Source organism: Carya illinoinensis, chromosome 6 (assembly GCF_018687715.1).
Source record: "Carya illinoinensis cultivar Pawnee chromosome 6, C.illinoinensisPawnee_v1, whole genome shotgun sequence".
In the NCBI taxonomy this organism is placed as follows: domain Eukaryota; kingdom Viridiplantae; phylum Streptophyta; class Magnoliopsida; order Fagales; family Juglandaceae; genus Carya; species Carya illinoinensis.
The window spans coordinates 37,032,981-37,049,189 of record NC_056757.1 but is presented as its reverse complement, the minus strand read 5'-3'; the positions used below and the strand labels follow the sequence as shown (position 1 = coordinate 37,049,189).

Here is a 16,209-nt window from a genome sequence, read left to right as displayed (position 1 = left end):
ACTCATGATCACATAATCACTAACCCTCCCATGAGTTTGAGTGAGGCTATTAAGGAAACTAACAATCAATAGTTATCATCGGCAAATCAAGATAAACATCATGGTGCATATCATAAGATGAGATTAGAAGAGAGATGCTGGATAAGCTGATCAGAAGATACAGATGACTGTTACTTATCATGTCCTATTAGGTAGGAGTTATCTATCTGTTGTAATGTATCTATCTTTCGTGGTTATCAACTTGTATAGATGCTATCAAGTTATCAACCCTTTGTAAATTATCAATAAATACAACACAACATGGCAGAATCATTATCCTGACCAAAACGAAAAAACGAGAAAGATACTTCTATTTTATAGCATCCATCCCGTTCCTAGAACAGTCCAGCAGAGTCAACAGACCAGAAATGCAAAAGAAGATTAACAGTTTAGCATCCACTGTCTCTCTCCTTTACTGATGGCATAGAAAATGCACATGCCAATTGGCAACCACAGCCTTTACATACGTAGGCCGCCCTCCCCCGCAAAAAAAAAAAAAAATGGCTCAACTGTCAAAAGATAAATAAAGTAAAATATATAGTGAAAACAATAGTATATCTGAAACCCCAAACTACGAATTCTCGCTATTTATCTTCTAGATCCACACTCTGTTTTCTTTGGTCTGCTGCAATCACCAAACAATGAAAACCGTCCACCTTTGTGTGGCCGAACAGAGGTTACTTTAACCTGTTTACGGACAAAGTACCAACAAATTTATTCGACATTCAACAAGTTTCCCTGCCTAAATAAATGAAAATAGAAGGGGGAAAAGAAAGCAAAAGCCTACCCTTTCCCTCTTACGAGGTTTGGCGTTATTCCAACAGAAGAGTCCACTACAACCTCCAGTTCCAGACCCTGATTCATATCCCCTAGAGAAACAGCACGAATTAGCATGAATGTTATATGACAGATAAATGTTGATACCTGGCCACAGGCACACATAACAGCCCCAAGGCCTTATGCATTGCCTAGTGCATCAAATCACTTCACTCTCTGACACACTGGAAAATTAGAGTAGAATAGCATGACAAATTTATACCGTTTATAAGATTCCCTCCGTTAAAGAATCATCTAACATCATCAGTTATATATAGAAAACACTGAAGAAAGAGCCGGTACTTTTTCTTTTTCTTTTTTTGGTTCAGTGAATCAAAAGAATGAGTCAAGTCTTACGCTCAAATTGTCATTCCATAAATGAACAGTGAACCCACCATGATTTTTACACATGCAGCCATCAATTTCGCTTCAGATGATATCTCAAGTGAGGCAAAGAAATTTATGAAAGATGTGGAAAAAAATGCAGTAAGTTAACAAATGAAAGAAAGACTCACAGGTTATTTTTACTGAAATTGCCTGCTAAGCTTTTATCGTGCAATAAACTTGGTGACATGGGAAAACGATCAATCCTTTTACTATTTTGGTCCTTCCGGAGGACCCTCCCAATGTTAACTTTGGGTTCATGATTTAATTCATCTTCCCAATGCTGAGAGGAGAAGGCCATTGAGTTCATGGAGTCCATTTGATCTTGACAATATATGCCATTTTGAGGCAGGACTTGATTCTTCTCAGGTTTCAAACGACTCAATGAACCAGGCGTGCCTTTCTCTGCAGTCTGTAACCAGGCAGTTTCTAGCCTTTGCTCGTGAATGATGGATTCTATTCTCTGCATTGGAATCTCCTGTCTCCTCTCTCTTGTACTACTGGTTTGGCCATTGCCATTAGCTGTTAAGTCTGATGAACCAGAGGTAGATTGATAGGTTCCATCCAGCAACAAAGAACGTTTAGAAAAACCATTAATTGGGTTTGGGTGTACTGCCTTCCTTTCCTGGTCAACAGCTGCAGCTGTTTCGGCCTTCTTCAGACCCTCTGGTAACTTGACCAGCTTCACAATATTAATAGAAGCCTCACTGTCAGGCAAAAGGATTATTCTAATCTCCACGTTGCATCTCAGAACTATTTCCATTGCATTTGTGATACTGCTCAAAAACCTTTCCACTCTACACTTGATTTCTCGATTCCCAAATGCAACAAAAGCAACAAGAAAACCTGCATGCAGAAGCATCTAAGAATAAAGAACAACCATGTGTATGCCAGAGAGAGAGAGAGAGAGTACCATGGTCTCCCATCATGCACCTCATTTAGGATGTCAAGTTTTAAAGCAAACCAATTCAATTAAATGCTTCCAATTTTTAGAAAACCAACTCAATCAGTCATTGATCCTAGTAAATGACTCCAAGCTCAAGTATTTACAACTTTAGTATGTTATACCTTGACTATCCAGAGTATGGTCATGGCATTGCGCATATCGGTTGAAAACTAAACATGGTGTATGTATCGAAGGAAACAACAATTGGTCTAAAAAAATGTTGGGGGATCTTGGGGTTTGGGCACAAGACTGATATTTTCTCCCACAACTTGAGTTTCTAAAATGCGCATGGAAGATTGATCATTATAACCTCTCCAAGTTCAGTAGTAGCAGATAGAATTTTATCTGAAGGAGTAAGAAGATCTGTCTGAGTTAATCAGATGGGACGGGTCTTTCAAATCAATTTGACTAAAATGTAATTAGAAATTTAAATGAATTGACTCATTTCCTTCACATCATCACTGTTGGTGGCTTCACAATTTCAAACAATGAACTGCAGCATATGCAGGTAGAAATGGTATATTTGTGTTTCCAATATAGTGAATGATAAATATTAATCTCACCCACAACTATCATGTAAAGTTACAGCTAATGGCAATGGCCAAACCAGTAGTATGAGAGAGAGGAAACAGACGCTGGTGTAACTGCTGGTGTACCACCAGTAGTACAGATGCTGGCACAACTATGGCTAAAGTTACACCAGCGTCGGTATCAGCTAACAAACTACACTCGCTGAATAGGCAATCTCCCATTTATTTTTCTTTTCTTTTTAGTAAGTAGTGATACCCTATTTTCATTCCTAGAAAAATTCACGTAGAAACTTGCTTTGGCAAGTAAGACTAGAAACAATATAGACCTGATTCCGTATGAGTATCAATCATTACATCAGCTGGAATTGAAATCCATATCAATTGTAGATTACTAGTTATTGGCTGATGCAACCCCTAAGGGGTGGCTCAAGTGTTAAAAGAGCATTGGTCTTGGTAGTATGCTTCTTTTATGTCTAAAGTTCAAATCCTTGTGTGCAAACAATTTCTAGAGGCCATTGGACTAGGAGAATTTCCCCTTGAATTACTTGGCCTGCACTTGCAGGAAACTCCTTGCCAAGAGCCTGTGTACCCTCGGGATTAGTCGGGACATAGTTCCAGACACCCGGTGGCACTAAAAAAAAAAGTTATTGGCAGTCCACGGATACATACACACCATAGATGAAATTTTTATTATCATTTGACTTGCAGCGCCAATTCTCACCGAGATAACCAGAGAGCAACTTTTTTAATAAATAGATCACCAACAAGCAACTTGAGACTATGATGAGGTCATGCAAATCATTTTATGCTTCAGTTTTACAAGTAAAAGATTATGAGTGTGCAACAACTGAAAAACTATGAGCTTACCTTCAACTTCGGATATAGACACAAGCTTTCCATGAACAGCTAGCAGCTGCCTCAGTGTCTTTGAATGGCACCTCTCAATGCAACTTGCCCAGACATCATTCAACTTTTCTAAGTTTATGCATCTAAACATCATATTTCCAACCATAATATTATCACATGAGGCAGCCGAGGCACCCCCATCAACTGACTGGCTTTGTGACAGCTTGGGATTGGAGTTGGAGCTGAAACCGTCAACCCCTGACAACAGTTCCCTAAGATGGTTGGGATTCCCACTTACTGCCTTCTGCAGGGAAGCAGGAGAAGTTGGTTTTCGAGGAGTATGGTGAGCATCCCACTTCTGCTTGTAAGCAGTAGCTTCTCTTGAAGCACTGGATGGGTCATCCTCGGTTGCCTTACAGCTCTGCCTTCTGCTGCTTCCAGAGTGAGAAAAGTCTGGAGAAGGTATTGAACCGAGCTGCAATAAGGTTGCTGTGAACCAGGTTGAGCGTTCACTTGAAACCCTTAGCTGTTTCTCAGCCTCTGAAAGAAGCTTCAGAGCGTGCTTTAATCTCTCCATTTCTAATTCAGTCACTGAAACATAAAACCCACCCATCCATTGCAGTTATTATTATTTTTTCAGGAGATCATTGCAGTTATTCATCAAAGATCAAAATCATGATATTTTTAATTCCATATGAAGATAATTTAAAATGACACTCAGAAGAGGCTGCAAAATATGAAACACTAAACTTCCGTTTCTTTAGCTTTTTTTGGGATATTGATGTGTGACAAAGACCATATGGAGAAAAATAAGATGGTATAAGTTGTATCTAAACATCAAAGAATTTGGCTAACAATAGTTGGAGGGAAGACCAACCAAAATATAAACTTTAACAAATAAATCCTACGCAGCAAGTCAATTACATAAGAACCTAGGACATTATAAGTCAAACAGCAGAGTGCTATCAGCAATAGCCTAGCTAGGTTGATAATACCACTTAAAGGTCGCCAAAATTCTAATGGTTTAGGTAGCCCCCAGAAACATTCAAGGATCAAACCAGCCATGACCAACCTTGGGATTTGAGAAGCCTGAGATAATCTTAGAAGTCAAATGATGTATACCCACATTGATTCCCACCCCATTTCTGCAAGTGATCTACTTTGATTTTTTTTTTTTTTTTTGTACCAAAGAATATAAAATATGAACCAAAAAAAAAATAGAACAAATGTTTCATGCACCAGAATCAATCCTGTCTCGGTTAAAAAGGACCTGGCACTTTGAGGTTGCCTTTCAAAAAATGTTTTTCTTTTGGGAGTTTTTTTTTTTTTTTTTTTTTTTTGGGGGGGGGGGGTGGTGTTGTTTGGGTGAGGGTACCATAACATCAACTTATTTTTCTAGAATATAATCAGGTCCACAATATAATCAAGTTAGGGTCTATCCACATGATGCAATAATTAAATCAACAAAAGATGACCCAGTCTATCACTGTATCATTTTCTTCTTTTCCTGAAATACTTAGGGTAGTGTTAATGATGACAAATAAATATTTTTAACGTAAAGCACGAGCTGACATATTGGAATATATGGATCAACTTATAACTAGGTATAAAAAGAATGCAAAGGGTAGAACAGAAAAATAGGATTCCATGGCTAACTGCAGGAGATGAGTCTGCTTTTTGTAGAATATGGAGAAGTTTCAGTGAAAAATTCCGGAATATGGCAAAAAACCCTTATTACTTTACGTGCATTTACATTCTAACTGATGTCTATTTTGGAACTACCATAAGCTTCTACATGGAATTCCTTTCAATGAAAACAATGCAACTCAATTTGGTGAGAAATTTCATTTGCCCATGTTCAAAAATAAGCCCGACTTCGTTTGGCACATGGATCGGGCATGATACAATTATTTAATAGTACCAATAGGCATTTGGCTTTATCAACTATATTCGATCTGTCAATGATTATTATTATTATTTTTTCGCTTAACCTAATTTTGATATTACACATTTGCTTATGACATGGTTTACTATTTTTATTTTTATTTTTTGGGAATTTCTTTTTTCCGATAAGTCATGCTACCAAAACTCAGGATGAAAAATGAAGTCCTGTAATCACATCAAAAGTGAAGGGAACGATACTCACAGCTTCTTTCACCAGGGAAAAAATCACCACATTTAGCATCAATTGTGTTGTAAGTTCCAGCAATGATATCCATAATGAGACTGGCCAGTTGAGACATCAAAACCATGGGATCAGCCCCCAAGTCCATCAACTCCCTGGCTCTTTTCACTGTTTCTACAGTGTCTGATGACATTGCTAACTCCAAAAGTTCCAGTAATTTTTCATCTGAAACAACTCCCACCTGTAGAAGATAATACAGTCAATTAATCTGTTTGGAACATTCTATTTCTTCATAAAATTCTACAGTTGTATAATTTTTTTTACCGATCAAAATAATTTATGCAACCATAGAATTTTATGAATAAATAAATCTCACCTTAATAAAATTTGCTAACAAGTTCATTGACAAGAAAACTCACGAGTTCATTTACAAGAGATGTGGTGATTCTTTTCCCCAGTAAACTCAATTGTTCCAACATAGTTTCTGCATCTCGAAGTGAACCATCTGCATTCAAAGCAATCAAATCCAATGCATCCGATTCAACATCCAGGCTCTCATTAGCAGAAATATTCCGTAACCTGGCTACAACATCAACATCTTTAATTTTGTTGAAAAGGTATTTCTGACACCGTGATTGTACAGTACGAGGTACATTGTCAAGGTCAGTTGTTATAAGTATGAACACAACTCGCTCTGGTGGTTCTTCAAGAAATTTGAGAAATGCCAGCCATGTCTTAGAGGGTAACAAGTGACACTCATCAATAACAAAAACCTTGTATTCTGAGAAGGCTGATGAGGACTCCACCGATAGTTTCTTCAATAAGTACCTAACTCTATCAATTCCTTTCTTATTGGTTCCATCAACTTCCAACAGATCTCTACTCTTGCCAGAGATGAAATCAGTGCATTCCCTGCAGTAACCACATGGCTTGGTTTCATCAGGAGCCAGACAATTCAAGGCAGAGGCAAAAGTCCTGGCTGTTGATGTCTTTCCAGTTCCACGGGGACCGTGAAAAAGATAAACAGGGGCAATCCGACCCCTTATAACAGCATTTCTCAGCGACTGGACAACAATATTCTGCCCAATTAATTCACCAAAGAACATCGGTTTGTACTTCTTACTAAAACTCCTGATATTGTCCGGTGTGCCTTCCTCTTCCCCTTCCCCATTAAGAGCTACAATCTCTAGTCCTTCTTGACTTCTACAGCTGGACGACCATCTCCTCCCATCCAATCTACTCAAAGCTTCCAAATCAAGCTCCCCAAAGTTAGTAGAGAGTTCATCATCACTCCGCCCAGTTCCTATGGATGAACCTCCTCTGCAATCACCAAGTAATGGAAAAACACCTTGAGCACTTCTTGAAGCAATACTCCGCTTGTTGGAACCTGATGATGATCCTGGACGCCTGGGATACATAACTTGACTTCCGCACAACATGATGCTCCCTTTCCTCCTTATTGTATCTGAAAGTGAAGAAGAGTAACAGCTCCCACACACACCACGATGTTTGGGTGTCCTCTTTGACCAATAACAAGGAATCCCACATCCTTGGCGACCCGGCAAATCCAAATGATCATCCACCTCATCATCCCCATCATTGATTGAAGTAGTAGTACCATCCCAAGACCCAACAGTACTTGGGTTTTGATTACGATACCTATTATAGGAACTAGTCGACAATGCCGGTGTACTATATGAAAAAGAAGAATCCTCTCTTAGACCACTTTTTCTCAAAAGCTTAGAAGAGTGAGACCAATTCTTATGCTGAAGTTTCAAAAGCAATGGGGACGCCCTCAAAATTTTCCTAGACTCCTCAGAATTACTATACTCTTCGGTATCATCAGATTGCCCGACAGAGTCATCCCGGCTTAACCCGATGGAAGGATGACTCTGGAATGGTGGTTTTGAATTAACTAAGTTTCTACCAACAATATCATCTTTGTGTCGATATTTTGATAAAGCGTCCAAATTTGTATTAGTTTTCTTACTCTTCTTCCTCTTCTTCTTCTTCTTCTTAATGTTGGCCGATGACACAGGATTTGCATTCCTACATCTGAATATGGAAGGAAAGCTGTCACTCTTTGAATCCCTACCATCACGCCCATCGCTCAGGTTATCTTCAACGCTGCCCCCCGGAATCGAAGAAGAAGATCCATCGTCGTCATCGTCAATCGTGGCCATTGCTGCGCTCTTCTCGGTTGAGGATTTGTGGCCTTTCCAATTGTACAGGAACACATTCTTCTCCTTGTCCTTGCCATTGTTATTTTGGAAATGATCAGACTGTAACAAGTGCTCCCAAGTTGAAGGAGAAGCAGCCGGTGGAACAGATCTTGAGGAATTTAGAGGGGATTTCCAAGAGGAACTCGTGCCGGGATCTCGTAAAACCCGGGCTGCCTTTCGGATTTGAGTAAGCTCCTTCTTCAAGTGTAGCTTGCTTGGATCACCAACCCTCGTTTCTGACATTTCTGTTATTCACAAGTGCAGTATTTGTTTTGGGTTTCGTAGGTTAATCGAAGTTGAGGTGCAAAAGTAAATGCTCTCTCAGAACCAAAACCCGTAAACCACAGAGAATGAGATCCCGTCTTTTACTCCGTTTTATTCTTCATAAGAGCAGTATTTGGTCTGGGTTCTGGAGGGCAATTGAGGTTTGAAGTCTAACAAAAAAGATACCATCTTTCAGAACCAAAAATCAACAAACCACACGACCCGGAAAGAATGAGATCCAATCCACCAATACGCCCTTTTTCTTCTGCTTGTTGATCGAAAAACAAATGCAAGCAGCAAGCGTATATACATGTATACATCGAGTGAAGAACGTATACAGAAGAGAGGGGAGAAAATGGTTTCGAGTGCAGATCAGATCTGATAGACAGATTAGTATTATGAGCAAGTTTCGCAATTTCTCTTAAAAAAAAAAAAAAGTAAGGTCATAATGAAAATGAATTTTTGGATTCAATTACATTCTATTTTCTTAAAAAGAATGTATGAGATTATTTTCAGCGGGAAATGAAATGACAGTGATTCTCTTTGATAAGTTTCACCCGGGCCAGTTAAAAATTTTCATTTTTATTTTCATCTTTTGAATTTTCTTTTTACGTTAAATGATTTTATTGGTTAACCATTTAAGTGAAAATTCATTTTAAATATTACACTCTGACTCAGTTTAAGAATGAAAAAAGTCAAAACACATTTTTCTTAAGATTTATATTTTAAAAAACTGACTGCATGTTTTTAAAAAAGCTGACATATTAGCATTAGAATTAATACATTTTGGGTGAAGAGATTATCTCAAAATTTGGTGTATGCTATACAGCCTACAGGGTATTTCTTTTTGAAAATATACCTATGGATGAATATGAACCAAAGCACATGTAGACCTTTGGCAGCATCATCCAAGCAAAATATGACTGCAAATATAATTTAATAAAGGTATGTTATATTTTACACCTCAATTCCAGTCTCATTCTAAAATATCGATGTCACATTCTACTATTAGATCGCCTCTTCCTGTATTTTTTTTTTTTTTTTTTTTTTTTGCTTAAATGGGGAAGGGAGGGATACACAAACTCCTCTCAATTTATCATCCAATTTGCATTCACCCTCAAATTATCGTAAAATTGCATTATCTGCCATTTTCCACATCAGAAAAACAAAAAAAAACAAAATTACTCATGGAAATCATCAAATATACAAAGTAACCTATTAAAATCAACAAATTATAGTGTTACAAAATTATTTTATGCATAAAATCATTTATTGAAATATAAACATTTTCTAAAAACATAAAAAGTGGTTTTTAAAAACTATTTTATTATTAACAATTTTTGTTCATATTCAGTGTTAACTTTTAGTCTTTTACTTAGAAAAAAAAATGTATTGACATTTTTATTTTTATTTTTATTTTCCTTTAATTCTTTTTATATCAATGATATCTATGTAAATATTTGATGGAGGGGAAATATTAAAATTTGGGTAGTTTAAGAATAGTTATTGTTAACGTCGTGTTTCGTACGCCTTTGGGTCGAGCTCTCAGCAGCTCGAGTTTTCAATTTTGGGCCTGTGAACACCAAAAAAAAACTGTGAGACGGTGATCATGGTGGTGGCCGAGAAGTCTCCAATGCCGAAATCAGTATGACCTTAGAGAAGTGTGTAGGTAAGTAGAGAGAGTTCAAAGAGTCTAGAGAGCTTAAAGAGCTTCCCTGATACCTAGCCCTTGGGATCAAAAGCCTATGCCCTACAGCAGGGGCAAATGTCATCCCTGCAGTCCTTTCCACCATGCCCATTTAATGTGACTTGGCCTTCTTGGGAGGTGTATTTAATGCGGCATGACCCTCTACCTTGGCCTAGGATTTAGTTCCATCGAGATGGTTTGTTTCTCCTTCCTTTTCACCGGGGTGGACTTCCCGCACTCCCAAGGTGGTAAGCCGACCTCTACTTCGAGGTCAGTAACTCATCGACTAGGCTGGTGGATTGCCCGGGCGGCCTAGGCCTCTCACAATATTAGGCTCAGACTCTAGACTTTGTGCCAGGGGAAAAACCTCCTAACAGTTACCCTACGAATTCTTACCAAACTAGTCCGATGGGAATTTCTCTTTACCCCAAGCCCCTTTGTCCTCTTGTGCGGTCGACTATTAATTGCTCTCCTCTATAGGACAGGGGCAGTGTTCGTTTTTCAGCTCTCTCCATGTGTTAGGCTGCAATTTGCCTTTACCCAATTCTTTCGCCTCTCGTCGTATGGCGCAACAGTTCCCATTCCTGCCTTATTAACATGTTCCAGTGGTTAAATTCAAGTTCTTGATGACGTACGTTATGTCTTTTTTGCATTGATTGTATCAGGCAGCTCCTGCCACGTTTCCTCACAGGGCTCACGTCACAAGATTCATGTCAAGTTTACAACCTTCGTGCAGTATGTAGGTTCCCACAATCCTAGGACTCGAACCGTCCCTTTAGGTTTATATAAGCTTCCTCTCTAGGTGATAGGCAGTCCCTTACTTCCTTCTTGTGCTTAATTGAGTATCCTTGGCCCATTTTCTCTCTTAAGCTTTTTCATGCCCGTTCCTCCCTTCTTTCCTACCCTTCATGGTTATCAAGAACTCTACTTGTGCTACCTTGAAAAGCTCTAAGAATCCTAAGCCTACCAAGCCCTCAAATCCCCCTCAGGACTTCGCAGTTGTCAAAATTGCAGAGGCTCCTATGACGGCGTGGCTCCGGCTCAACTTCATCCTAACACGTGGAGGATTCTCATGAACTGTTGCGTCATTTGGAGGCGTGCCCTAGAGGAGGCAGGGGCTGACTGCCCTTCCCTTACCGGCCAAGAATTTTTCCTCACCCATAGTATCTTGAAGAAGGTTAGGAATAACTGCAGCTTTCATTCTATTCGTGCATTGGCTCACCTAGAGCCGCAGTACGACAAATTGTCCCCCTGGTCTAAGCGCTTCTTCTTTGTGTTAGGCGATAGAGGGAAATACCTCACTGGACAGGTCGTTCAGCAGAAATACCCATTTCAGGCCAACTGGGGGGTCGTGCAAAATGATAAGGTCATCAAGACCTCCGCGGCCCCTTAAGAGATTCAACGTATTGAGGTAGTACGAGCTTGGGTGGCCGACCACCAGCCTGAAGTTCTTACAAACGCTCTGCTGTCTGATGATAGCATATGTTGATACTTACCCCTCATGCTCAAGTGCACTTCCTAGAACTCTCCATTCCAATGGGGCAGGTCAATCATCAAGGGCATAAGCATTTCCCCAGTTAGCCAATCGAGGGAAAAGGGAAGAAACCCCAAAGGAGCTTACCGGTCAAGCTGGATTTTGATAACGACATCATTCGCCCTCCAGGGCAATCCTCAGGTGAGGTGTCCATCTAGTGACCCACACCGCCTCCACCTAGAAGGGAGGCAATTTCTGTGCCGTCGGGCAGGGCCAAGGTGTCTCAAGTCCCTACCGGGATCAGGGCTGCACGGCCCTCCGTCGATAGGTCCGCAACACTCCCTTTACAGCCAGCCCAAGTCAACCAAGGGTGCCCCTGAATGCTTTTTCTCTTACCCCGCCAGTGTGGATGGGGCCACAGGTCTTTCACCCGGTGGGCAAGATCTCGCCTCGCTATTTCTTGGTGCCTATTGGGATCACCCTTTTCGCGGATTGTAGGACACGTCTCCTTCTGTTGGTGTTGGGGCTACAGGGTTGCCTGCCTAGGCACCTAAGGTATGTTTTTCATAGGCCGCAACCCCTCCAGTGCTTGAGGACCTTTTCGACCAAGTGTCTATCCCAGATTCTCTTATTCTCTGCTCTCCTGAGCCAACTCTTGGTGACAACGCTAAGATCGATGAGGAAATTGCACAAGCCATGTCACGGGTCGAAAAGGTCATGGTAGAGCAACGAGTGCCCGTCCCGCAATGGTAGGGGTCGATGCTGGGGTTCGCATTGATGGGGAAGCCTTGGAGACCAGGGAGTTTGTCGATGCTCCCCCAGTTCCTCTTATTGCTGCTACTATAATCTAGTCGCCAACAGACATTGGGGTTGAAGCAACTCCCGTCAGACCAGGAGCAGGTCCAGGGGCCGTGACAAGCGAGGGGGTTGTGATTGGGATCCCTCCTATAAAGGAGGCAACCCCACAGTGGGGGGCCAAGGGAGATCGCTTTGGTTGGGTCCATACAATGGCCCAAGATTCACCGGTCCATATAAGGAGGGGGTATATTAAAATTTGGGTAGTTTAAGAGTGGTTGTTGTTAACGTTGTGTTTCATACGCTTTTGGGCTGGGCCCTCAGCAGCTTAGGTCTTCAATCTTGGGCCTACGAACACAAAGAAAATACCATTAGACGGTGATCGTGGTGGTAGCCGGGAAGTCTCCGATGCTAAAATTAGTATCGCCCTATAGAAGACTGTAAGTGAGTAAAGAGAGTTCATAGAGTCTAGAGAGCTTCCCTGATACCTAGCCCCTGGGATCAGACGCTCATGCCCTGTAGCAGCAGGAGATGTCCTCCCTGTATTCCCTTTCGCCATGCCCATTTAATGCAGTGTGGCCTTTTTTTTGGAGGAGGGGGAGGGGGGAATTCAATGTGGCATGACCCTCTACCTTACCTTAAGATTTAGTTTCGTCGAGGTGATGTGTTCCTTATTCCTTTTCACTGAGGTGGACTTCCTGTGCTCCCAAGGTGGTAGGCCGACCTTTACACTTCAAGGCTAGTAACTCCTTGACTGGGCTGGTGGATCGCCCGGGAGGCTATGAGGCCCCTAGATTCTGCTTGAGATCAAACAGACATTTAAAACATCAGGACATGCAACACAATGTTACTTGCCCCCATTCATAACATATAAGATGCATCTAGCATTATGTTTCGCAGTGGATAATTTTTTTAATAATATTATGCACTAAACTTATAATATCCCAAATAGTTAAAATATAATCCATGCATACTTAACAAAATAAACATCCACGATTACAATATTGGTCTCAAAAGACTGTAATATCAAAACAATGGAGACCGGGCTCCATAATTACATTACCAAAATATACTATTGGGCTAGTTTGTCGAGTAACTCGACTAACGATGCCAGAATACTATCCAAAAACCGACTATGGAGGCTATAAGCTCCGCATTGCTTCTGCGGCGTCTAATCAACTTCCTTCAGTCTGCCAATGTCTGCTCTCTGCTCTGGTCTTGAAACATCGCCTATCATTCAAGAGGAATGGTAGTTGGATATATCATTGTGAGATTTGATTACAAATCTCAGCAAGTTAACAGGAAACTCTCATACAAGTTAATGATGCATGCATGGCAGTAAAGATATGAATGCACAATAAAAATCAATAATAAACATAACATAACTTAACATAACATAGCATGAAATAATAAGTATAACATGACTTGATATAACATGACATGAGCTGACATAACTTGAACTGAACTTGAACATGACATAGGCTTGAAACTAAGACTTGACTTGATGTGACATAGTATGAACGTGAACTTAAACATAACATTAATGTAAACCCGAACATAACATGCTATGAAATACATGAATTTAGAATCTTGTTCAATAAACTGAACTTGAGCAAGAACGTGACATAACTGAACTTGAACTGAAACTAAACATGAACTTAACGTCAATTTGAAACATAACATAAACGTGAACTTGAACTAAAACTTAACTTAACATTAACTTGATCTGAGTTCTGACAATTAAAATGATTTTTCCAATGGTTTTATCAAGAATAGCGAGCAATCAAAATGATTCTGCCCAATGTATTCTATCAGAGATACTCAGACAATCAAAATGATTCCATCATGAGTATTTTAAATCACGTATCCTAGAAATCAAAAAGATTACACTAGGAATACCTGGTAATATTCTAATAATCAAAATGATTACATCACAAGTATTTTAAATGAAATACTCTAATAATCAGAATGATTACGCTAGAAGTATCAACATAACTGAACTTATACTAAATTCTGACAATCAAAATGATTTCACCAAAAGTACCTCGCATGAATTACGATTGGAGATGCTCGGACAATCATAGTGATTAGATCGTGAATATCCTAGACATAACTGACTTGACATGACTTGAAAGTTGTTCCCAAGATACACAAACTGTATTCGAGACAAAATATGATTGGAATATGAAAGAACAAAAGTCTTGACATAACACAACATGACTTAAACGTAACTCGAAAGACATAACTTATTTGAGATAGAAACATTTTGTAGCATGACATACATGTAACAGATAATATTTCGTAACATGACATGACATGTATCAAACAACATACTTAACATGACATACTTACAATAGTAAATATTACATGATATGACATACATGTAACATATGGCATACTTAACATTGGATACTTATAACATATAGCAATACGTGACATAATAGATTATGCAACATATAAATATTCATAATAGAATAAATCATACATAACATATAAATATGTAATGACGTGGCATGGCATAGTGTATATGGTAACATACATATATAAAATGCAGTTCCCTTACACATCACACATATATAGTAAACTGATAGTAAGTTAAGAGCTAACTTACCTCGATTGTTGCATTCTACGAGAATAAAGTGTGAAATACGAGAAACTATAAGAGGGTATTCTAAAAGTTAAAAATTTAATTACTAACAATTCGAAACATACAAAAGAGACAACTTAAGGTAAAATGATCACTTTACCCTTAACTTAAGGATTTCAAATCTTAAGTTCAAAAATTACCAAAATTTACATTTCTCATGTAAATTTTATTCTAAACTCAAATATCAACTCAGAAAAATTTAAAAAAATTCATAACTATGGTAAACTCACTATGGCCGAAACATTCATAAGCCATTTTTCTTATTTTTGTTGCAATTTTTTCCAATTTCAAAACTCATGATTAAATCAAAACTTTGCAACAAAGATCTCCCTATCCTAATTTTAAAACCAAACTTAAAACATCAATTAAGAAAAAACTAATCATTAACACCAAACCTTTTGTAAAAGGACCCAAACTTTTTAATAAATAGCAAACCATTGAATCACAAGTTTTGACCCTAAATCAAAACATCTCCAAGAATTCTAAAAAATAAAATCTTACTTCTAACATATTCATAACATCATCCTAAGATCAACCATGCTTTAAATCATTAAAAAAAAAAAGTCATCAAAAATCACAAAATAACAATTGAAGTTTTTGGTTTTACACTTAGTCTAAAAATAGAAATTTTTTTCTTAACTAGTTTTGATAAATCTCTTGATCCATAGCTTCAAAAGATGAGATCTTCAAACTAAAACATCAAATGGTTTAAAAAAGTGTCCTAAAGAAGATCTAACCATCAAACTTAAAATCACATGACTAAAAATCAATAAAACATGAATCTAACATAAAAAATAAAATCGTAGGCCTAATCGAAATCCTCTTGAGTAGAAAAATCATTTATTTGAAACTAATACTAAATATCTTTAAAATAACATTCTAACATGCAAATAAGAGATGTATGATCATCATATAAAAATATCAAAACCTTTAGAATAAGATCAAACTACGAAATATTCAAACTTTCTCAAAACAGAAACTGTTTTTCCACTTCTAATTTTCAAGTTCCTAGATCTAGGAAAATATATCTTCAAAAGTTTTAGTCATGCAACAAAACCTCAATGAACATTTATAAAAACATGCTAACAACACTACTGTTGAACTCAAGGTTTCAAGTTTCATGTGATTATAAATCTACACATGGATTTTGATGATAACAAATGAATTCAAAGAATAAAGAAGTCTCAAGCTCAAGTTGTCTACACAATGGAGTCAAGCACATCAAGGAAACAAGCATGAGCAAGAAGGGAACAAGTTCACATTAAAATTATAGAGTAATGTTGTAAATCTCTTCAAAATTCGAAATTAGGATTAATGCTCAAAATTAATATTTTATCATAAAGCATTAAAATACATTTTCCACATGTGCATGAATATTTTTGAAAATTAAATTTGAAAATTTTGAAAGATGATTGATTGTCATCTTTTGCATGT

At 38.4% G+C, this 16,209-nt stretch overlaps 1 protein-coding gene across 1 annotated transcript; it reads right to left on the bottom strand.

Annotated features, from left to right (window-relative positions):
• Positions 1-318: 318 nt before the first annotated feature.
• LOC122313388 (protein STICHEL) lies at positions 319-8,617 on the bottom strand. The gene is made up of 6 exons (XM_043128339.1): positions 6,106-8,617; positions 5,708-5,927; positions 3,583-4,152; positions 1,371-2,085; positions 827-908; positions 319-726 (listed from the first exon to the last, which is right to left on the bottom strand). The coding sequence occupies exons 1-6, from the start codon at positions 8,149-8,151 to the stop codon at positions 628-630; spliced, it is 3,732 nt and encodes a 1,243-aa protein (XP_042984273.1). The 5' UTR covers positions 8,152-8,617; the 3' UTR covers positions 319-627.
• Positions 8,618-16,209: the final 7,592 nt, after the last annotated feature.

Coding starts and splice junctions, on each gene's coding strand:
- LOC122313388 (XM_043128339.1), bottom strand. CDS start 8,151: ATGTCAGAAACGAGGGTTGGTGATCCAAGCAAGCTACACTTGAAGAAG. Junction 4,153..5,707: donor TTTCCCTGGTGAAAGAAGCT/GTGAGTATCGTT, acceptor TTTATGTTTCAG/TGACTGAATTAGAAATGGAG. Junction 909..1,370: donor AATTTCAGTAAAAATAACCT/GTGAGTCTTTCT, acceptor CTGTTTCTCTAG/GGGATATGAATCAGGGTCTG.